The sequence below is a fragment of the Xiphias gladius genome, chromosome 23 (genome assembly GCF_016859285.1).
Source record: "Xiphias gladius isolate SHS-SW01 ecotype Sanya breed wild chromosome 23, ASM1685928v1, whole genome shotgun sequence".
Lineage (NCBI taxonomy): Eukaryota > Metazoa > Chordata > Actinopteri > Istiophoriformes > Xiphiidae > Xiphias > Xiphias gladius.
Window position 1 is genome coordinate 12248657 of NC_053422.1, and position 23325 is coordinate 12271981.

General features: G+C 41.6%; 1 protein-coding gene across 5 annotated transcripts; it reads right to left on the bottom strand.

Moving 5' to 3' along the window:
* Positions 1-36: 36 nt before the first annotated feature.
* On the bottom strand, positions 37-23128 carry mcf2a (MCF.2 cell line derived transforming sequence a). Of its 5 annotated transcripts, none has more exons than XM_040119551.1 (30): positions 21984-22491; positions 16103-16171; positions 15806-15920; positions 15268-15358; positions 13524-13643; positions 12743-12859; positions 12261-12410; positions 11988-12103; positions 11683-11797; positions 11303-11422; positions 11000-11191; positions 10723-10914; positions 10358-10529; positions 8975-9051; positions 8672-8757; positions 8453-8519; positions 8148-8263; positions 7503-7572; positions 7309-7401; positions 6968-7060; positions 6385-6510; positions 6038-6259; positions 4667-4759; positions 4059-4137; positions 3688-3751; positions 2196-2296; positions 1673-1785; positions 668-780; positions 250-353; positions 37-142 (listed from the first exon to the last, which is right to left on the bottom strand). In XM_040119551.1, the coding sequence occupies exons 1-30, from the start codon at positions 22096-22098 to the stop codon at positions 102-104; spliced, it is 3342 nt and encodes a 1113-aa protein (XP_039975485.1). In that variant the 5' UTR covers positions 22099-22491; the 3' UTR covers positions 37-101. The 5 variants fall into 5 exon arrangements, with proteins under 5 accessions (XP_039975485.1, XP_039975484.1, XP_039975483.1 ...); XM_040119550.1 differs by lacking the exon at positions 37-142 and adding an exon at positions 23103-23128 and having other exon boundaries at positions 194-353; positions 21984-22377; XM_040119549.1 differs by lacking the exon at positions 37-142 and having other exon boundaries at positions 194-353.
* Positions 23129-23325: the final 197 nt, after the last annotated feature.

A 23325-nucleotide genomic window follows, 5' to 3' on the forward strand; every position in this document is an offset into this window, starting at 1 on the left:
TGATAGTGCATCACTTATGAGACAGCTATGGCTCAGTCTGTTCCTTCTGTCTGTTCATCATCCACGGGTAAATATTAGACTCACGTTCTGTGCTTTCTTCTCTACGGGGAGCTGAGCTTTCTCGCCTTCAGGTTCCCTGGATCTACAAGAAAATATAGAGACTTTTAAAAAAGAAAATCAAAGTCAAGAAGTACTACAGCTCAACATTACGGTATATTGTTATCTCAGAAGCCCATGTCTTTTCTTTACCCCCTAGTCTGGAGGAGTGTCCTCGGCTGCTGTCTCCTATAATCAGCTGCAGGCTGGCAGCTGCTACGAAGCCCTCTTGTCGCCGACTCAAATTTTTCACCAGCCTGGAGGATGGGAGGATGAAAAGTGAGGAAAGGGTAGAGAGTGGGATAAACAAGGGGAGAAATTAGATAAATACGCTTTGGTACCAGGTTGGAATAGATTAATTAAAAACACAAGAGGAACACACTTTACATTTGCTTTTACATTTTTGGCAATAAGCTTAGTGAGGGGTTTGGTATGCGACAATTGTCATACTTTGTCTTTCCTACTATCTGAACTTGAACCCTTTCACATATAGGACAGTTTGGGTAAACACTCATCACCATGGCAAACTATCTTACCTCAAATTGTGTGTGTTGATAGGCTGAAAACTCACCAGCGTCCATTGCTGTCTTCACACTGCAGTTGGATGACGTCTCCACATTTGATGGTGATGATGTCTGGTCCATTTTGAAGACAATCGGCCAAAGCCCTGTATCTGCCTGGAGACTAACACAGAAGGAAAACTGTCAAGCACAAAGCAAGTAAAGATTCATTTATATAGTGCAGACTTATTTATAAAGCTGTTTTGAAAGAAAAAGTTACAAAGTGCATAATAAGAAGGCACAATTAAGCACAAAATATCAAAGAGGAACAATGTTGTGGCACAAGAGCCACAAGAATTAAAGAATTAAAACAAAACAAAAAAGAATAAAAACATCAGTTCAGAAAAAGTGAGGGGATTTAAGTGTCTTCTGAAATGTCCTCAGCTGAGGCAAGAGTAAAGAATGACTATAATCTATGTGCAGAGGTTTCATAGTATGTATGGAAAACTTCAGACAGAAATCAAATGTGACGCCTAAATTCTTTTGAAAATTGTATGATACATAACAGCCTCTAAATCAAACGTGAAGAGAGATTGTTTTGGAAATTGCTGTTTCCAAGGTGAAGAGAGGACTTTTAAGTCCATGACTCTAAAGTGCTCAGAAAAACGGTAATTTCAAAATCTACACTTCCATGACAACTCCATCTGCTGAGGAAGATCGTTTGATCTGATCCAAATCTCCAGAACAGCTGCTAAACGGATCTTGGGATGACACTGATTTGTCAGCTGTCAGTCTTAGTGCATAGTTAGATACGAAACGTTCAAATTCTGCTTCTGGCTTCGCGGCCACTAATTTATCCTCTGTCAAGAGCTTTTATTGCAGGGCTAAAGTATAGTTACTGTATGGCAGTTTTCAATAAAAGTCGATTGTCCTGTACAGGGAATATTCAGTAATTCTATGTCATTTTTACTTGATTAATTGGACATAGATAGAAAGATCTAAAAACGCTGGAAGGGTCTTACTGTTTATCATTGGATGTATTTTACTGTATGTAATTTAACTGTATTCAGTCTCACCAGTTGCACCATAACCCTCTCCTCTGTGTCAGATGGGTGGAAAGCGTCCCGACCTCCAGGCCACTCCTCCAGACCCTCGCAGATGTCTACCGAGTGATGAGCTCCCGGCCAACCTGGGACACAGACATTACTCTGGCCGTTAACAGGTACTGACGAACGCATTCTTCAGAACACTACACCTTAAAGGCACCATGTAGATACTTAGTAACTATGTCGACATTATATTGACCCCTTTGTCACTTACTGGGAAATTAACAAGAAGGTAGAATCAAAAGCTAATCTCAGTAGCTGGACCTTTTCCCCCCACATTCCTCGCTGTAAAGGGTTCTTCAGGTCAAAGTACATCTGAACTGCTGAGGGGGGAGAAGTCAAATATCTACATCAGTTCAGGATTACGAAGAAAAGCAGCAACAGTGTGCAAAGCATATATGATTTGCATCAATTCCCATAACATTTTCTGTGATTTAGTTACTAAGTATCTACTTGATTATGGCATAAATGTGTGTTGAAGAGATTTACTCACTCCTGCGGTTCTGCTTGTGTTTAGGGGAGTGAGGCTGGGGGTCTGGACTGCTCCTCCCCGACTCTGTGTCCTCTGAGCTCACTGATGCCCTCTGCTGCTTGCTACACAAACAAACAAACAAAAAACACGTCACCAAAAACTGTGCAGAGTCAGCAGATGCACTCAGGATAGATGTTATCCTCAGCCACACAATCTAGGGTCAGCTCTCACTTCCTGAATCGGATCCATGTCTACAAGAGGAGGGAACAGTACAGCTGGCCCCAGATCAGTGCCAAGGAACAACTCTGTCCTGTTGTTTCCCAGATACCGATGACCATGGTACGAGCCATTCAGGGACCAGCCAGACAGCGGGACAGAACACAGAGCAGCCGTGTGCAAGCTTCTCTGTAAAAGGTGGAAACTAAGACTCATAGACCACTGACTGACACATTGTTCACACAATGTTCGCATGTGTCAACAAAAGGGAAGATCTGGTCTCCATTTATCAAGATCCAACTTTTGGTCATTCTGTTACTACATCCTGAGTAATAATCTTTCTTGAAAGCAAATTCTACAGTAGCTTGATCAGATCTCAAAAAACGAGCCCCATATTAAAAAGCAGCTTTCATGAGGAAATTATGAAAATTCATGAAATGAAGCCAAAACTCTTTGGTTTTTGTTTGCCCTTTGCAATACATGCAAAATAGCAAATTTGAGATGGAGAGCTAAGAGAGGTTGCCTGATACCATGTTGGAAATACCATGGAAGAGCTGCTGAGACACAGGCCTCTCAATGTGACAAGAGAGTGTGGGGGTCAGTTATGAACCAGAATGAGGTTTTAAAAAGGGTTGCAGGTGCAGATTAATATGCAAATTTTTGGTCCCCAAGCTGAACCAGGTGGGTCATGCCAGGGCGAGGCGAGCCAGGCCGAGTTTACCACTGAGCGTTAGGGCAGGTCAGTGGCGCTGGGGGCGGTGGCGGGGGCGTGGCCGGGGCCGTTGCCGGGGGCTTCGGGGACGGGGGCTTCGGGAACGAAGGCAGAGAAACACATCAGCCGACAGCGAGACAAAGTCCAGCCCCGGCAGACAGCCCCTGGGAACACCTCTGGACGGCCGCATGCCCCTGCAGGTGGGGGATGGGAGGAACGGGGATAGGCAACCAGACAGCAGTGGACAGAGTGGGGCCTGCCCCTATCCTCACACAGTACTACACACACACACACACACACACACACACACACACACACACACACACACACAAACACACACACACACACACACACACACACACACACACACACAGCTTTCTCCCACGGCAACGTGAGCTGATATCATCACATTCACTCAAGCTGTGATCAAACATGAAAACTCAGGAAATGCAGATAGTAGTGCTGTAACTGAATGTGTGCGTTTTGCATATGCCTGTTTTGTTTGTATGTTTGTGCGACTATAGCCTAAAGTCATGCGGTTAGCACACTACTATCAATACTGTATCTACAACTCTAGGCACTGACCTCTCAGAGAGTGGTGGAGAAAGCTGCATGCGTTCAACCATTTGGCCATGTTGACATGCTTCATCTGTGAGAAGAAGAAGAACGAGGTATTGTAAGGGGATATAAAGATCGGTTATATTTTCTGGTCAGCATTCGTTTGATTCTAAGTTGAAGATTAACCTCAATTTTGAGCATGTACTGTGTGTCCTGTTTTTGAGAACAGTATATGGTGAAGAGAATCTAAGCACAAAGGTCCATTCACAAGTTTAAGAGCATTTGACCACATCTCAAGTTCCCTGAGGGAAGTGAAAAGCAGAAAAGCAGTTCAAAGTTCTTGTTACTAAGTGGACCTTTGTGCTTAGACTCCTTATTAATTTTATGTTTTTACAGACCTCTAAGCAGCTTCTGCTGGTTAGTTAAGATTCTGCGCAGCTCATTGAGCCATGCCATCTTCACTTCCACTGTAGGAGCCTGAGAGACAACAGAAACATTGCAACAGGCTAAACAAGATGGTCAGTGAATCACAACATTCTGTTAATACTTCTATCATATCCACAATGTTACAATATCTTCTGTTAGGCCTGTATTTGCTGTTATAACGATACTGTTTGGTCTGAAAAATGTCAGCTTGTTCTTTAATGCTGATCACAATTTCCCAGATCCCTTGGTGATATTATGATATAAAATGTCTTGTTCTGTTCAACCAAGAGTTCAAAACCTAAAAGTAATCAGCTTAGTGCGAAGAAGACTATGAAAACCAGCAAAAATTTACATTTTAGAGGGTGGAACCTTCTTTCTTTGCCATTTCTGCTTAAAAAATTAGGTAAAAGAATAAACGATATTCAAAGTTGTTGTCAATTAATTTTCTGATGATTGACTCGTTAATTTATCAACTAATTGTTGCGGCTCTAGTTGACAGGGTTTAAAACTACAAGTACAAGTACAGAAGGTGCAGCATTGTTAGTCAGCTACTGGCATTCAACTTTTTTAGACTCCTTACCTGAACCACGTACACTTCCTCCCTGCCACTGTACCAGATCTCGAACTTTTTCACATCTCCCTTGACGTTCTCTGTGATCCCCACAGCAGTCATCTGCCAAGAGACATACACTGCTTACACTGACACACACACATTAAGCATTAAGACAGCAGCTCAAACAGCACGTCATACATCAGACTTACATCATGTAACACATCTGTCCTGTCAGAACGTTCACACTCACAGACACACCTCCGTTGTGTGACTGCTTCCTCCCCACATCTTCAATAATAAATCAAGAGCAGCAGCAGCAGCTGGTCGTGTGACACCAGCTGTGAGACCCTCCTCACATCAACACAAACAACAAAAGAAGTCTTGCAGGAATACGCCAGGTTCCGTGGCCAGCTTGGCAACTTACACGTGTCAAAAGATAACAACACTGACACCAATATCAACTATTTGTTGCCAGTAGATCATTCACTTCATTACCTAGTGCTAAAACCTAAGTATAGATCATGTTACTCATAGTGACAGAGAACAAGGGATTGTATATGATTAACTTTAACAATATATTAAAGCATATGTTGTTTTAAGTTCTTACTATTGCGGTAACTCATTTTTATGGAAGCATGTCAGGTAGGGAAACATCTTCAGTATTTATCGATAGCATTGTGTTTTTTAAGTCTACATAGGCTGTGTTTAAAATTACTTCCTTGTAAATTCATTCATTTTCACTACATAATAAATACCCAATAGTTTACTCTACACTGAGCAGTAAATTGGGTTTTTGGACACTTAAATAATGATCCTTTTGACAGGGGTAGTGTTGCATAACTGTAATCTACACATCTATCAAATGCAGAGCATTCCACTTTAAAGCATTTAACCAGAGTACTGTTTAGTGAATGCCATGGACACTACGTAGTGCATGCATTTTACACTAGGCATTCTGATACTCAAATAAAATGGAAGAAAGTAAACACAGATTGCTTAGTAGCAAATAAAGATTGGTTTCAGTAACTGCAAAAATTTCCCATTGTTAACCACATTCTTATGTAGCCAAAACAAGTCTGAGATCATTTAGATGATAGACTTTTACACACAAAAGTAGTCTGTAGACAATCACTGCTATATTTACAGTTACTTAGAATTTTCTTTGGAGCTGCCACAAGATGTCATTTTCTCACACTTGAGACACCGCTAGTCACTCCCTGTCACTCACCCAAATGTGCATTACTGTATGCTTATGTAGCAGCTCGGAGTACTAGAATAAGTGATCCACTCGGAGCATGTGTTTAATTTTGATCTTCATGGTCATAACGTATTTTACTCGTGGGCCAAAAAAACTGGCGTATTCCTCTAAAACGCACACAAACAAAGACACAGGCCAACCTTTAGACAGTGCTTGAAGCTGTACGAGGGGGTCTTGTCGCAGCCGTCTCCATGCTCCTCCCTCCGCTTGCAGAGGAGCAGAGCTCTCTCGTACAAGAAGAGGTGTCTCTGCATTGGCTTGAAGCGAGTCAGCTCCTTCATGCGTGTGGGACCTTTCTTATGGCTGATCCACACACTGAACGAGCCCTGCATCAACACACGGCCCAGCTCGCAAATGTCACCCTGCATATAATGGAAGGAGGTATTTATGTGCAAGCCTTCTTTGTAAATATATTCTCTGTAAGATGTTATGTTATAGCACATTTATCCCAGATTTATTAAAGTTAATGAATACAGATTTGGTTCACCTCATATCCTGTGATGGCTATCTGATGCATGGAGTCATTGACTGATTTGAGCAGGTCCAGCATGGCCGTGAGTGCCCCCTGCAGTTCAGAAGTCCCCTCACAATCTGTACTATATTTTAGCAGCTCCTGAGAACACACACATTCATACAAAAGACACAAAAGAACAGCCATGTAGGAAAGGACACACAAATTCATGCAACAATGCACATAAATACACTGGATAAAAAAGTGCACTCTAGTGGTAAGAACCTATAATGAACTTGGCTGACCTGACAGAAGAATGAAGTATTAGAGAAATACTGCAACGCTGTATTTTGCTTTAAAATGTCTCTGGCCACTGGGCCCATTTGCTGTTGTTTATTTCTATCTCTTGTTTCAATATATCTGTCTACAAGATCTGCTGCTGACTGACTTCCAAGCATCAGGCCCACTATCAGTGAGTAAATCATATCACCTCATGTCAAAAAATCTGAACTATGCATTTAAAGCCAGTCTCGCAGAAAATATAAACTAGCCTTCACATACATAGCGTAGGTGATCAACTCTGTGTATTGGTGTGACAGAACGTCGCTCTCTGTCTAACCTTAAGCAGCAGCTGGTATTTCGTGAGGCGTTGGATCGGTTTCAACAGGTAGGAATCCAGGCCCAGTTTGTGCTCCAGCCTTTTTTGACATTCCTTGGCAAGGAAGAGAGGTTAAACCAAAATGAATTTAATGTTTGATGATTGATCACAGCTTTTTTAACTGTAATTTGAAAGCCTGTTTGTTCCGACTCAGTGGTTTTAATCCATTAAGAACTGCAGAACTACAAACCAATATTCAAATATTTACAGTACTTGAAATATTGTAAACATATCTCGGATGACACCAAACAAATCAAACAAATTCAACTGCTGATGGAAAGTGAAATCATGGCAAAACTGACCTGAAAGAAGGCACAGTCTGAGAATTGTCTCCACAGCGCCTCAGAGCGTGGCTTATTCTGACAGTAGCATTCATACATTTGGAAACTCTCTTTCTGGAGGAGACAGAAAAGAGAGATTTGTTTGAAAAACAGGAAAATGAGTGATATACAAATGATCAAAATATACAGAAGCTACACAACATTTATCATCTCACCCGCTCCAGAAAACAAGCTCCCACACCCTCAGGAGCCTCCAGGCATCCTTCAAGGTCCTGAAGGAAGACCCTGGATTCCCAGAAAGGTCAAAGGCCAAGAATTACATTTCAAAAGCTACAAATCAACCTCATCGCATAAAGCTGTATATATTTGGGGTTTTGCTACAGAACCCACTGTGGCTATCACTTAATTACTTTCAGTAACAGACAGCTATTGACAGCTCGAATGGTGACAGAAGGGGTGGACACAACACAAAAAACTCCAATGTGCATATTGTACATGTTGAAAACGGATACTGTCTAAGCTGTCAACAGACAGGTTTTTTTCTAGATGTATGAGGAGACTTATAAGCATTGGTGGTAACCTTTTTTTAAATCCCGTTCAAGGACAATAACAACTTTGCTGTTGCTTATTTTATTATTTTGCTTATTTTTCTTATTTTGAAATGTTAATTTAGTTCTTAACTTGTACTTTTCTTGCACATCATCAACAACAGTAGAAGTATCAATAAAATTCGACATAACTATCTATTTCTGTGTGAAAGTGTGCGATGGTCAATCTTTTGCATGCATTATCTTACATGCTCCTCTTTGTATGTAAAAATACGTCTACAGTATGCGTGATGTGAGTCATTAATCGCTTGCCTGCTGTGAAAATTGTAGATCTCAGGCATGTTTCCAAAGAGGATGTCTCTCTTGCTGCGCAGGATTGGTGGCAGAAGCCCCGACAGAGCGGGCTTGTCCATCTCAGCCCTGTAACCCTACATTATTAAATCACAGCAACACATTTAACGAAGTATATTGTTTATGTATATTTAATAAATGATGTAATAGGAGGTATAATTTAACCAAAAAACATCAACGTACAACACACAGAGTACATAAACAAGGCAAGATTTATGTTTATTTTTGCGTTACATAGTAAAAAGAAAAAAAGTGTGTTTTTGCACCAGCAGCACCGACAGCAGCTCCTCCACATAGATTCTTTCGGTCTCTATGAGTTCCCTCATCACATGGCTGTGACACAAACACACACATACAAAGAAGTAGACAGAGAGAGAGAGAGCCAGAGGGCATCATTACCAGTAAAAAAAGAGAATCACAGAGTAAAGAACATAAAGAGCAGTACTGCGGACAGTCAGATGGGTGGACGGATGCCTCCTCCTCACCGCTTCAAGAGATCTGGGCTTTCCTCTCCATCCAGACTGTATGACACACAGCTCCGGCTCTCCTGGTAGTCATGAATCACCTCTATCTGAACACACCACAGATGGACAACACTGACTCTTCCATTTGGATTTAGAGAAAATATTATTATACTGAACAAATTATTGGACCAAATGGGAAAAGTTAGACAAGATAGTTATGAGATAAACATTTCCACATTTTGGGGGTTCGGCGAATCTGTGATAGTGGAAGGAAATAAACACATAAAGCAAAAAACAAAATCAATTTTTTTGGTTTTTCCTTACTTTTCTAGGGTTGGGGCTCTTTCGGGATCCTCTCTTCCCAGGCAGAGAGAGGTCGAATGTGAACTTTAAACCATCGACTGTGAAAACCAGATTATAAACAGCAGCAGCTTATCAAAGAATATGAGTGTAATTCACATACAGTATATTTCCATATGGTCTGATGAGGCATAGTGAGGAGATAGGGAATTTAAGCACCCATACTAAATCAATCACAATTATTTTTTTTACGACCATGTGCACAGTGTGCACACGATAGCCTCAAAGGGATTTTCTTGCCCTGCCTATGACCTTTTTTTAAAATTCCACAGTAATTTAAAAAAACATAAATCGGTGATAATGGATATTTGAGGTAATCAATGATAATAGGCCGCCTCCTCTAAAGGTTCAGCCTGGAACCAGTATGTACAGATCTAAAGCAGCGTTTAGCACAGCTGTCACTGTCCTTTTGATCCCAGCAGCCAAATCCTTCCATGATAGTCCAAGCTCAGACTGTTGTGTCTTTGCATGTGCCAGGTTACAGTCATCAGTGGTATGCATACATGTTTGTGCATGCACATGTGCCTGTGCATGCATGTACCCAATCAGATAAATTAAAGCTAACCACTTTTTCCTTCATCTCTTCTTTTAAATAGCTGGTGTTCAGAGTATTGCGGCAGCCTCAGAGGGGTTAATAATCACTCTCTCTGATTGTTATTACTCTCATTACTATGGCTTCCTACCATGGAGAACAAAGCTTTAAAGACATGAATGACATAGAAAAAAGCATATGTATCCTTTCACTTTCATACACTCACTGGATGGAGCCACATGATGTCACACAGTAGATTCAAATAAAAGTCACCAGATTACACATACAGTATTAATTGGGTATACTGTATATGGCTAGCTTTGTGCAACCTCCCATGAAACACAGAGGGAGATGAAAGGTTCTTTAATGTATATGAGCCACATATGGCTCTGTAGCAGCTATCCTGACTAATAGAGCAGTCAGGTATATCCCAGAGGACTGATTATACCATCTACCCTTGTTCCAGCTTGTTTGTAGAGGTGGCCTGCTAACCCCAGAGCCCGTACAGGAACACCTTAGGCCTGCTCTGTGGGACCCTGTGATGTGTTAATTTCAGCATGGTGCCTAAAGGAAAGATGCAAGGGAGAGAGGGATTGGTGCCACTTGGATGAGACCCCATACTGGGCCTGGGAAACAGGGGAAGGTGGGTAGGGAGTTAATTTGTGAAAAGGCCACTGTATATGCTGCAAACCAGGGCAGCTAACTAAAGACAAAAGCTGTTTAATAAGCTGATGAACAAAGTGACAAAATAGCCTTTTCAACAATGATTCTTTCTTTTGGATAAGATTATGTATGCTTGCGTTTCTGTACTGTACCATGCTTGGGGGAGAAGAGCGGGGACTTGGAGCGGGGTGGGTTTTCAGACCTGGGGGCCACCAGTTGGACCGGTCGGACATGTTTATCGGCCAGCTTCCTCAGACAAGCCTGTCGGTTCTGGATCATCTGCTGCACTGCCGCATGCTTCTCAAATGTTTTCCCAATCTGGGCCTAACACAGAGACAAAAAGCCATGGGGAGAGAGAAAGGATGTAGTCGTAGGACATTGGGTTTTGATGTTAAGTCCAGTAATATTACTGATGTCGTGGAGCAAACAAAAACGGACATGATGGCAACAAGGTCATACTATATACTTGATATTTGTAGTTCTATTACCATAAAGAATCATAGTTGTGGCATCTGACCTGCAGATGAGGTGTGATGACAGCCTCATATTCAATGGCCAAGATGTCAGGTCCTGAGCTCAGCAAGGATGGCGCCCCCTCCAGAAACTTCCCAATATCCCTTAAGGCAACCAGGGCCCCCTCCTTAGACTGGAACTTTTCTACCAGCTGATTGGCCAGCAGATACGCTCCATCATCACACCAAGTTTGGGCCTGTGGGTAGAGAGCACATGTGTATCACTATAAATATGTATGCGTGTCCAGATGTGTGTGTAATTAGATGCACATGTCTCAGTACCTGTCCAAGACAAAGCAGCAGCTGGTGTTTGTGCAGAAGACGAGAGTGTTTGGTCTTGAGAGCAGCATTGAGTGTATCACAGTAGTGGCGCAGCTCGTTGCAGCGCTGCATAATGAGAGCCATGGCGTAGTGGTGACTGGCTGATAGCTGGTGTCCATGAAGGATGATGATCTGAGCACGAGCCACCACCTCCTGATAGAGCCAACAAAGAAACACAAAAAGGACGGCGTGAGTTTCATTACAAACGCAGTTAATAAGTGCCATTATTTACAGACCTTGACAGCCTGATTGAGAAACACTGACCTGTGCGTTAGATTCCAGACCGTCCAGCCTTTTGAGTGCCTGTTCTGTTTCAGCCAGCGTGTCTACAGATATAGACAGCTCCCTCTCCTGAGCCATCAGATGATCTAGACACAGCTCCAGCTAAACAGAAAAAAAACACTATCAGATACACACAGACTAACAAGAAAACCTGGTGGCTCATAGAGGCTAAGGTGGTCATTACAACCCACATTAAAACTTGAACCTGGGGATTTCACAAGCCAAAAGACAGTATATCTCACGAAGTGCCCAAAATTAAAAGATGTTATCCTCTGGCCAGTATGGAAATAGGGGCGTGCATGCAGAAATAAACACATAAAACATTTATACATGTGCGCATGACAAGTACATGGAATTCTTACCTCCTGAAAGCTTTGTTCATATCTGACCAACTGCAGGTACTGATGGAGTTTCAGATGATGCTTCTCAAAGAAGCCATCAAAGGCCAACTCCATGTCTCTGAGCTGGGCGAGAAGCCTAATAACAGAGGGTATTAGTATTTGAGGTTTACAATTAATTAACAAGAATATAAATTTAAGAATTTTTTTTTCAACCAAAGAAGGTGGCCACTTCTGTGGTATATTGTAATTGTACTTTAAAATACCTTTTTTTTTTTAGCAACTAATCTCAGTAATGTGAGATAAAAGGCTGCTTGAAGATGTCTTACCTCTGTACTGTCTCCCAGTCCAGCTTCACATCCCACTGGGATTCATCTTCCTTCCCAGAGGTCTCCAGGCTGGAGAGAAGATGACGACCCTCCTTTGACACTGACCTGATTGCATCCTGTCAAACAGAGGACTAATTTACATCATAAATGAACACTGTTCAAAACAGTACATCATAAAACACTACTAGATCTTTTTTTCAAAAAAACAGAAGATTAACATCATTGTGGTACTTTTAATAAATGCATCAAATATGAAAACATTTGGAACCTTACCTTGAGTTTCCTGTACTTGTCAGTTTGAGATTCAAGAAGATACTCAATGGCCTTCCCCTTTACGGGCAGCTCTGTCTCTGCCAGCTCGGTACCAAAGCCCTGTAGCATCTGTGCAATGTCTTTGACTGTTACAGCAAAACTTTCAATAGCCTGTAGTGGAAGTACAAAACAAAGAAATGCCGTAATACTGGTGCTTCTACGTCTAATATATGTAACCGTGGTGAAGAGACCATTTGTGGGGTGAAACAAGGGGAAAAAACCTGCAGCTTAATGTCTTTAGGATACAGAGCTTAGTTAATGTTCATATATGCAGAATTTCTAGCAGCAGCTTTATCAAACTGGTAAAAATATTTTTTTAAAAATTACTGGCTCAGTCATGGGGGTGAGCCTCAGAAAATAAAAGAAAGTAACAGGGAGATGATGAAGGATGATGAAGTTTAATTTCTGGTCCCAATAAGTTTCAGAATTGATTTGTAGCGTACCGTTCGTAAAACAATCCAGTCACTATGACAATAGTCCAAAGTGCCTCCAAACTCTGACGTCAGCTGGTTCTCACTAATATAGCGCAGCAGGTCTGTGACAGAGCTCAGCATCACCACCTAAAGTTGCAGACAAAATCTGAGAGCTCACAAGGAATACGTTGTATTTAGCAGCAAATGTATTTGTGAGTGGTATGATTAATCTTGTCTTAAATTCTACGTATACAGTTTCCCTGGTGCTTATAAGATGCAGTGATTTTCTTTTTAAAGCCAAAACTGTTTAGCAAGTTTCTTTAATATACTGGAGGATAAATTAACCTATTAGCTTATCTAAATTCTATTATTTCATTAATTTCATTTCTTTATCTATAAAGGGAATGAATATCTTTATCACATTTCTGTAAATGTGCCAGTGTTAGCCAGTTCTTCGGCAAGGTGTTCTAAAATGTTACATGAAATAAATGGTCCTTAGAGCCATATGACATGTAAAAGAGGTTGTTCGTTACACCTAAGTTATGACTGGAAATGGCACAACAAATATCAGAATTTCATTGTTGATACTCAAAAAATAAAGTACTAAGATCGCCACAAACATTAGAAATATTTTAACACATTGCCCAGTATTTTTATAGTTGTGTCAATAGTTAAAACTTAATTCTACATGTGTTCTTGGCTGTGTACACTACAGAACATTTTACTCGTGGAGATCAGGATTGTGACAAGAACGAGGCGCACCATGTTGTGATGTGGGAAATGTTTGGTAACTGAGGAGGAGCTGCCTTACTGGCATCTTGAGCATGAAGTCCTCTTGGCTGAAGCGAAAGCCAATGTCCGTAACAGTGCGGTGGAAGAAGCTGGTGGGTCGGAGCACCAAGACCAGGTGGAGGTTCCCAGGAAAGGAAGCCTTGAAGAGGGCAAAGATGTTGACTGTCGCATTAATGATGTTGCATATGGAGGATGATTCGGTTTAAAACAAAAATTTTGGATTTAATCTCACTGTGGTGCAGCAAACACATAGCTTCTCCAACATCTGCACATTCACACAGCAGTGCAACACAGACCTAACTGCTGTATGCATACTGGCACAGGAGGAGATGAGAGCTGAGAAAAAGGCATTAACAAGCTGTCATCCTCCGCATCTGACGGGAGAGACTTCAGGTCTCCCCTTCACTGTCACTCAAGCCTAATGGATTCAAGGCTCTCTACACCGTTTACATACATCATATACTGCATTTCATCGTCAGGTCGCTTGAGGTCATTGCGTGGAATTCCTGCTCAGTTTTTGCATTAGACTCAAGACACACAGGCTGCATTACAACAGCCTGTCGAGATGTGATTTGATTGCAGCTGTAAGTACGCACTGTGGCAGCAGACAATAAGGACCTAGATAAATAAAGTAAGTACATTTATTTTTTTACATTGTATTCATTCCCAAGGGGACTAGCACGCTTACATCATGCAGGTATAATTAATGCAAAAGGTTGCTCTGCAGCAAGATTCGTAAGGTATATACCACATTGCCTCCTGCAGTATGTATTCAACCATTACTTCTGATACCAGCAATGCATTCGCATGTGACGCAACTTCTGACATTCACTGCCCTGGCTGGAGCGCAGAGGTCGAGTAATCAAGCTTCTAGTTTCGCGGATAAACATGCATTGGGAAGCCACCCGTCAGCCTGATTAGGTTTCGTTCGGGCTTCGGGCACAGCCAGCTGCATGACTAAGCACCGCAGTGCTGAACTCGCCGGCAGCAACGGCCGGTTCCACTGCCGCATTCCCCCTGCCCGCCCCCAAAAAAACTTCACCCTCAACTCCTTAGACGGCGAGCGGAACTAATCAGCGGCTCGTTACCGGACTCCTCCGGATCTTCGGCACTCTCCGCCGGTAGAAGCAATCGGCCATGGTGTTGGAAGTCATAGCGGCTCAGTGTTAGGTTTTCCCGCCTGTCCACCGAACATCGGTGCCGAGGCTAGGGTGCGCCGCTGCCCACCGGCTGCCCGACCACGGCCGCAGCTCTGCTGCTGCCTGCTGCTGCTGCCGCCGCCGCCGCCGCCTGCTGCCTCTCGGACGGAGGGTGGCAGCGCTGACTGCAATGTTTCCCTCCCTCCCTCCCTCCCGCCTTCCTCCTCATCCGTCCTGCTCTCCTCAGCACCGCGCGTCACCACACGGTTTTTGCTTACTCATACATTTGCAGCAACGTGCAACGGGGCGTTCAGTGCAAACAGAGTGTTTAGGCCACTCTTTAAACTATGCACCATTTGGATGTATCCAAAGTATCCGTCCAGCCGAAACCGCTTTAGAATGATCCAGAAACAGTAATCCCTTTATTTGGTGGGTGCTGTCCGGGAATCGCTCAGGTTTTCAGCACCACGGACAGTAACTTATTAATAAAACAATAGCCTGTAAGCAGAGTCACGTAGCTCGCAGGCGATGGTGCACATTCTCGCTGCACGTGTTCTCTAAACGGTCTCGTAGCAATATTGATCAGATGCAAACGTCCTTGATGAAAAGAAATATGAAACTCACTGCTATCCTGGCAAGTGCAGTTTTGATAGAGGCCCATGTATCCAGTCGACGGTCTAAAATGATGATGAATTTGACTCCGGGTTGCCTCGTTCTGCAAAAAAAAAAAAATAGGCAATTGTATATAGCGGTAATGTCATTCAGTGCAATCATCAAGAATGTGCTGATTTAAAGCTATCGGACAAAAAGAATGAGAAAAGGATGGCAAGTCAAGAGCAGGTGTATTGGTCAAATCATGCCTAGCTTGAAATTCATATCATTTATAAGTGTTTTACAACTAGATACAGTAGTTCTTTATCATCTTAAACTCACTGCAATGACACGTGAGGGGAAAAAGCCCTGGAATGATCTAATTTAAACTCTCCTAATCTCTTGGGAGAGTGAGGTTTGGAGATAGAGGGCATGAGTAGGACATTTGACATGGTCAGCTAAGGAGCAGTGACGGCCAGCTGTGCTCAGAATACAAGTGCGGGGTTTTTTTGGTGCACTGCAGAAAGTGAGAGGGAGAGACTCAGACAGGAACAGATGAAGTAGGACACACCGAGGGATGAGAGTGAGGTACGTAAAGACTTTGGCCAAGGCTTCCTCTGGGATGTCGCTGAAAGCTGAGCATTCAGGGAGGGTGATGATGACACTGGAGTCTTCCCCACGGCCCCCTGGGAATAACAGATATAAAGCAGTCACACAAGATCACACCCAGATGTGCTTATTAGAAAAACAAAAAATGTGACAGTTGCTTTGAAGATATCAACTGGGTGGCAGGATGAGAATGGGACGGATAAAAATTAGACAAAAAAGTAGATCATATTTTAGAAATTATAAAACAACAAGGCCTCACCCGACAGAAATGCCACCTGTTTCTCTATGTATCCTCCCACCTCCTTCATGCTCACAGGGACAGTCACCTCTGGAAGAGGATACACACATTTTTACAACTAAGGTTTGAAGGAGGTAATATGCATTGCAGAACAGTATAAACAACAACATATTTAAATTAAAGGATCGGTTGGTGCAGAATTATGTTTAAACATGGATGTTGCTGTCGTTACATTGCCTCAAAATTTGGTAATAGGCCTTTTATTTAAATGTTAACTATTTGATATCATAAACTACTGAATTTGCATTGAAATCAGGCTCTTCTCTCAATGTTTTGTTTATTTTTTCTTTGTTTTTACTTATCAATCGTTAAATATTTATTCAATGGTGGCAGCCTGTAAAGCCCGCAAGACCCACAGTATAAAAATTCCTTTTCCATATTTTTTTTATTGATTGTGTAAATGACATTTCCAGCACAGCAAAACCAGTGAATCCTTTTTCATTAAAGGTTTGACGTGAAACTGACCGATTTTAAAGATAGTAACACGCACAAAATATCACCTATCAACTTTAATCCAAAAATAGATTTGACAGCATACTGAAACTTTGCCAGTGTGTGCCTATTTTGAACTTACTGTTACTGTTACATTATGAACTATTACTGCACGTGTTCCATGATGATGATCAGTGGACAGCTGTAAATGCTGCCATGCTGCTGTCACCTATGTAAGTCCTGCATCTGGCGCAAGTAAGAAAATGACATCATTAAAACGCATCAGCTCATTTACTATACAGCATCTGAATTGTTGTTGGCACAGTGTTGAGTTTACTGGCAGATGGCCCACCAATCTCATGCTTGGTGTTATTAGTGTTTCATGAGCCAATAAATGCATGCAGTCTCTTATAGAGCAGTCAGTGAAGTTCAAAAGAGGCTTATATCTGTCCTTTGGTGAACCAGGAATCCTTCAGCTAGATGGGTAGATTGCAGACACACTGACTTGTGCATCATGTCGAGACTGTTTACATTTGCTCACGTTACATTTACAGTAAATTTAACGCACTTACTGGATGATCTTATCCAGAGCAAGGGACACTGTTAGGCTTGATGGGCATATTTGTTGATGTTAAGTTAGAGTGGAAATGTCTCTCTAATACAAGCTCATATACTACATCATGAAATGCAGTGAGACATAGAGTATACATTTCCAGCTTTTTCTCGAAACAAGAATTAACAATTGACAAAGGAACAAAAGTTACAAACATTATTGAGGCAAAGACTTGTTAAAACCATACTAAACTACATGTCTCTCCCCCTGTTCAGCGGTTTACGCAACAGATTAACAGGGCAGTAAATTTTCATCGTTTCCTCATCCATAATGGATACAGACATTTAATATGAATTGGAGCAGAAAAAATAGAAAAACACAGTCAGAAAAAGATGATGGAAAGCAAAAGAAAGAGAGGAAGCGCAAAGGAGGTTATTTTCCATTAACCGGCTGCGGTAATAGTGTCTGTCAGGTTGTCAGGGAACAAATAATGAGCTCTACTGGTATCTGCTAAATATTTGATGTGTGTCTGTAACAGAGAGGAGCTGAGCCAAGCTGGGGTCATAGCAGAACCAGAGGCTGGGCTGTCTAGATGCAGAGTAACGTTACCGTCACACTGGAAGAGTTTTATAACCATTTATACCCCCGGCCACAAGACACTCGGGAGGATGGGACGAGTCTTAAATGAATGGATGTAATCTCACGTTAATGTACGTTTTCCATATAAAACATTGTGTGAGCTAGTGAGATGCAGAACAGAGTATGATTCTTGGGGTTATGCTCAAGATTCAAATCGTCTAAATAAGAAGCCAAGAACATCTAAAACAAATTACTGGAGCAGTTGTGACTGCACTGAAGTTGATGTTAAAAAACAAACAAAGGATACACAAGCACTGACACACACTACACTCCTCTACTGTACTTGATCAAAAGAAGGTCAGACTGTGCTGTAAACAGGCATTATTTATAAACTTTACAGTTTTTGAAGGTATACTCCCTCTACTCTGCCTGACTAGCAGCTCATCCATGGTTGAATGCATGTGAAAACACTGCCAAATGAAGTTCTGCATACTCCATCAATCATGCCTTTTGCCTGATAATACAGAGCTAAAGAAAAATAAAGGAAATAATTAAAGGATAAAATAAGTCAGCATCTCAACCAGGGCAGTTAACTCTGAGCTCATTTTTGAATTCCTGCCATGTGATTGTACTGTATGTACCTTTAAGTTGTATTTTAACCTTAAATTGAAGTATAATAACTAATTCTATCATATAGTCTTTTAACAGTTAAAGTTAAAGCCTGTCGAAAAGGTATATCATGATTAATGTTTTCAAATATCAGAATCACAGTGTGGTTTTTCATCAGTGTTATTTTGCTTGTTTAGGACATGCAGTGTCCCTTCGAGCTTGCGTCGTGACCTGTCAAGGTAACATGCAGGATAGTGTGGACGGACAAAAGTCAAATAACCTCTGTCTGCTCTTCTGTTTTCACACACAGAGAAAGAGCAATATTTGCCAGCGTGAATGGAATCTGCGATTTACTGCCAAACAAACAGATTCGGACTCAAACCAATCCTTTAAATCTACAAAGCTGAAGGTAGGAAGCTTATCTCTGTTGTCCAAACAGTTATAAACATCTACACTGATTTCATTAGATACAGGACCTACAAAAAGCATTAACCCCCCTGTACTTTTTAATGTTTTATGCTTTTACAACATCAAATCACAGCAGATTTTATTAGGCTCTGATAAGCCTTCTGTGTGACAGTGAAAACAAACTTCTATTTAGGGATGTCTTAAGAGTAATAGGGGTGTATATAGATTTTACAGGCACCATACGATGTCAATATTATTAAGCTGGCAAAACATTAAACCCAAACACGTTAATGCTGTTAGAACACGACTTTTGCCTGAATATTAACGAACGTGTCCCATGCAGAAAAACAGTGATGGGTCTTTTCAAAGCAAATTAAATACTATCATTTTCTATATGTTCTGACCAATTGAAGGTATAGCGCCACACCTGACTCACACAGTACAATCTTAACGAATCACAGAGAATAACAGCAAAAAAGAGGCTGGTTTTTACTGAAGAGAGTGCACATACCCAGCATGGATGTTATATTCCGTCTGATTTGGTAGAGACTCAGAAAGCGGACAAATGTAATCCTTTGCAGAGCAAGAAATCTCCTCTTACAAATACAAACATGTTCATAGTACACAGAGGCCTAGCCTCACACTGCTTTTAGGTCATGAGATATTTTGCTAAACAAAGCTTTCAGTGATGAGGGGATTAGACCTGTGGGTGGCTGCATTCGGATAGAAAAGGGTAGAAGGAAATTGCAGATTTCACTGGCTGGGTATGTGGAAACTAGAGCTTGGTGGTAAACCCTGAACAACAGTCTCACAAGGCTTTGACACTGTGGGCCCAATGGCTTTAATGTTCAGACTCCTGAGCACCTATAACCAGCACCGTTTGGTCTGATATTGGTATTCGGTTAGCAGACATTTGTCACACTGTAATTGTATTTATGTTATGGGCTAGTTTTTGGAATGACATTTTTACACATAATCAACATATTTTGTGCTGTAGAACGAGGAACATTTTACTTGTGTGATATCGACCATACTGCTGTCAAGAGAGAAATGTAATTTTCTAAGGAAATTTAAAAGTGCTTGTTTATACTAAAATTGTAGGTGCAAACATTATACACAGGTTAAAGTGTTTTAAAATGTTAACAGTTTGGCCCAACGAAGTGCGAGACGTGAAGTTTAAATTGAAGCACTTGAAGCAATTGAAGTATCACTTGAAGTTGAATCACTGAAAGGTTTTTAAAGGCCAGATGACCTCTAAGCATTGAAAGGAACTGAAGTAGCATTTCTGGAGGCATTTGAAATTTCAATTTCACATTTAAGCCCCTGTAGGCAGTAGAATTATCAGTTTGTATGTAAATGTAAATGTCAGTTTAAGCCATGAAAGAAATTGAGAAGTGAGTTAATACATAAGCAATGAAAGTAGTTAAACTGTCAGTTAAGGTGTAAGAGACAAAAGCAGTTGAACTGCCATTTGGGGAGTAAGCGAATTTTAAAATTTCAATTGAAGCTGAAGTGCTAGATATAGTTGAATCTTGTGCACTGTGAATAGCTGAAGTGTCAGTTGAAGAGTACTGACTGCTGTGGAAATAACAGTTGGAGTGTAGTTGAAGTGGCAGTGGACGGAGGACAATTCTGCCTGTGCCGTGCTATGGGCTGTTAGGCTCTGTCGTATTTAGTCATTCATCATGATTCATACGGCTTTCTTTCTCATAATCTTATTAGACTGGGTATTATCTACAACATCTGCTGTGAAAAATGCAGAGAAAGTCATATTTGTTCATGGTATATTGTACTGTTACACAGACTTAACTAATAAGCAGGACGACACCAGACAGAAGATTTAGACTGTATGGGAGTACAGTCTTCTGTTGGGTGTTGTCTAACAACACATTCACGAGGCCCTGTGTCATGAGTATTGTGTAAATTGTACCTTTCCTTTGAAATCCTTACATTCTTTAAATGAACTAAAGAAGGCTCACCCACTCATGGAAAGTATTTTGTATCAGGATTGATTTAATACAATTTTGAGAAGGATATTGTGCAGGTGGAGAACAGAGAGGGAACGAGGTGAGCTATGTAAAGGATAATGTATCATTACCCATGGAGTAAATGATGAATCTGTGGTTGCTGGTTCATACAGCATTGGGGTTTTTTTTAATGCTCACCACTGCATCCCTTATAAACAGATTAGGACAAACCTAGAGTGCAAGGCCCATATTTTTAAAAAAAAAGAAAAGAAAAAAAAAAACTTGGTATAAATTGTGGCCTTTTCCCTGCTGTCTCTGTTAGCTCCACACCCAGGTACAGCCCAGGTACAATGAACTCATGGGAGACATAAAGAGGCAAAGATCTTTAAATTAAACAATAAGTCAAGGCTGCCAAGATCCAAGAGTAAATCACATTAGCCTCTGGAGGAAGCTGCCCCATGGAGCTGACAGTCACATCAGGAGCTATTTCTGTCATGATGGACGGAAATAGCTCCTGATGTGTGACTTGCCTTCATTTCTATTTCTTCTGCCATTTCCAAGACACAGTTTCAGAATGATGAGGGTAATATTATTTTTGATGCTTTTCAAAATCGTTGCATCAGTCTTTTGGAAAATTATTTTATGTTAATGATAGTGTATGAAAAAGACCATAACACTTTCCCTTTTCTGTGCTAAATTCATTTGCTATTTTAAGATAAAAAGTGTTGACAGTTTATTAGCTTCGTAATTCGAAGCATGACACAACATACTCTGAATAGTGAAAGCTGCATTATGTACTTTCGGAGTATCTTGTTTTTCTTCCTAATGAGTTAGTTGACATCAACAGTATGCATTTTCTTCAATCACTGTCCCACAGTGATAAACAACCTACAGTCTAGAGATATTCAGGCTACAAATAATTACTATGGATAAATATCTATCCATCTGTGATGGCTTGAAATAGCTGACATAATTCCTGCAATGGCCCACAGTTGTAGCATAGCAGCAGGAACTGGCACATCAATAATACTGACTAGCCAAAAATATAGAGTGCAGTTCTCCGGTGACCTCATGTAATGGTTTTCAGAAGTTAAAAATGAAAATCCATGTAATGTAAATCCAACTGAATGGACTTCTGCTACAGTAAATTTCACTTTGTTGGACTGTGCTGAGAAGAGCAATGTGAAATGTAGTAATGGAAAATGGTTTTCAAAGCAGATACAGCATTATATCCAAAAGCATGAGAGTTGCTGCCAGAGGTTAAATGAGGACTGTCAGCATCATGTGTACTCACGCTGCAGAATGCTCTCAAGCTGGGAGCCAGCCTGCAGAAGGCAGTGGTAGCTCTCCATCTCCTCCTTGGACTCTTTCTCCAGCTCTCTCCCCTCCTGCAGTGAGGCTGGGCCCATTCCCCTCGACTCCGATACAGGATCAGGCAAGGAATACTGACGCTGTCGTGGGAGGTATTGACAATAGTCCAGGCCTCACATCGTCTTCAGAGTCCTATAGTCCTCCATAGTGTCTGCATATAGAGGTTGGGTGCTACAACAGGGAAAATTAGGCCCACTTGCCTCTGCGGGTCACAAGATCCAGATGGGACAGTTCCAAGGCTGCTGCTGGGACTTCCTGACCTTGAGCTGCATAGAGAGCCTCCACACTGAACAGCACAGCTACACCAGAAGACCTGTCTACATAAGAAGAAAACAGTGGTCTGCTGTCCTGTTGTTGCCCAAACTGGGTGTGACGTGCTTTTCCCCTCAGACACACTAGTGCCGATAGACTGTCCCTCTCTCGGCAGCAGTCAGCTACTCCAAAACAAAAAGGGCTCCATCTGGCCACTGCTGTCTGTATCTCTCTCTTGCCCCTCCCCTCTCTGTCTCTCTGAGCTTTAATGCGTCAGCTATGCACTGAGCAAGGCTCAAGAGTCTACCCCTGACACACGGCCAACTCCCTCCCAAGTTTTCCTATCGCTTCACACTCCTCCATGCTCCCTTTTGCTGTTTTCTATGCCATCAGTATAACGCTGACGGTACTAAAGTAGGCTGGATTGTTAGGTTGTCTGGCTGCCATGTTGATTACCCCACTTTCTCCAGCTTTACTTTAATATAGATGCACACACATTGGAGAATAGATCCCTTGTAAAAAGAAGGGATCTAGAATGAGAATCTACCACACCCTCTGCGAACAACTTCGGGGCCATGTGAAGCACAGCCTTTAATACACAACAATGTCATTCAGACAGAACAAATATGAAAGAGTGTCATTGTGTACATACCGATACACAGAGCCTCTCTCAACTCCCCACTGCCCACCCCACAACTACTCTCAATGGATCAGTACTAATTAACAGTAGAGACTAGAGCTTAGAAATATTATATAAATGTATGTAAACCTCCTATATACAGTGACTCACAGTACTTGATGTTTTCTTGATGTGAGGCCACACATGGAGCAGTGAGAGAGCAACAGTACTCCGTCCTGATAGGCAGCCACTCAGCTGATCCAGCTTAGCCTCTCAGCCATCTCATTACTGCACAGCATCTGCTTAGTGTGGTCAAATGCACACAAACACACATACACACACACACACACACAGACACACACACAGACACACACACACACACACAGACTCCAAA

Bases quoted from the DNA above. Each gene is read 5' to 3' on its own strand.
- mcf2a (XM_040119550.1), bottom strand. From the start codon at position 22,098: ATGGGCCCAGCCTCACTGCAGGAGGGGAGAGAGCTGGAGAAAGAGTCC. The intron at 16,172-21,983 runs GTGAGTACACAT...ATCCTCTTCCAG, and splicing joins GCTTGAGAGCATTCTGCAGC to AGGTGACTGTCCCTGTGAGC. The intron at 8,264-8,452 runs GTGCAAAAACAC...TTAATAATGTAG, and splicing joins AGCTGCTGTCGGTGCTGCTG to GGTTACAGGGCTGAGATGGA.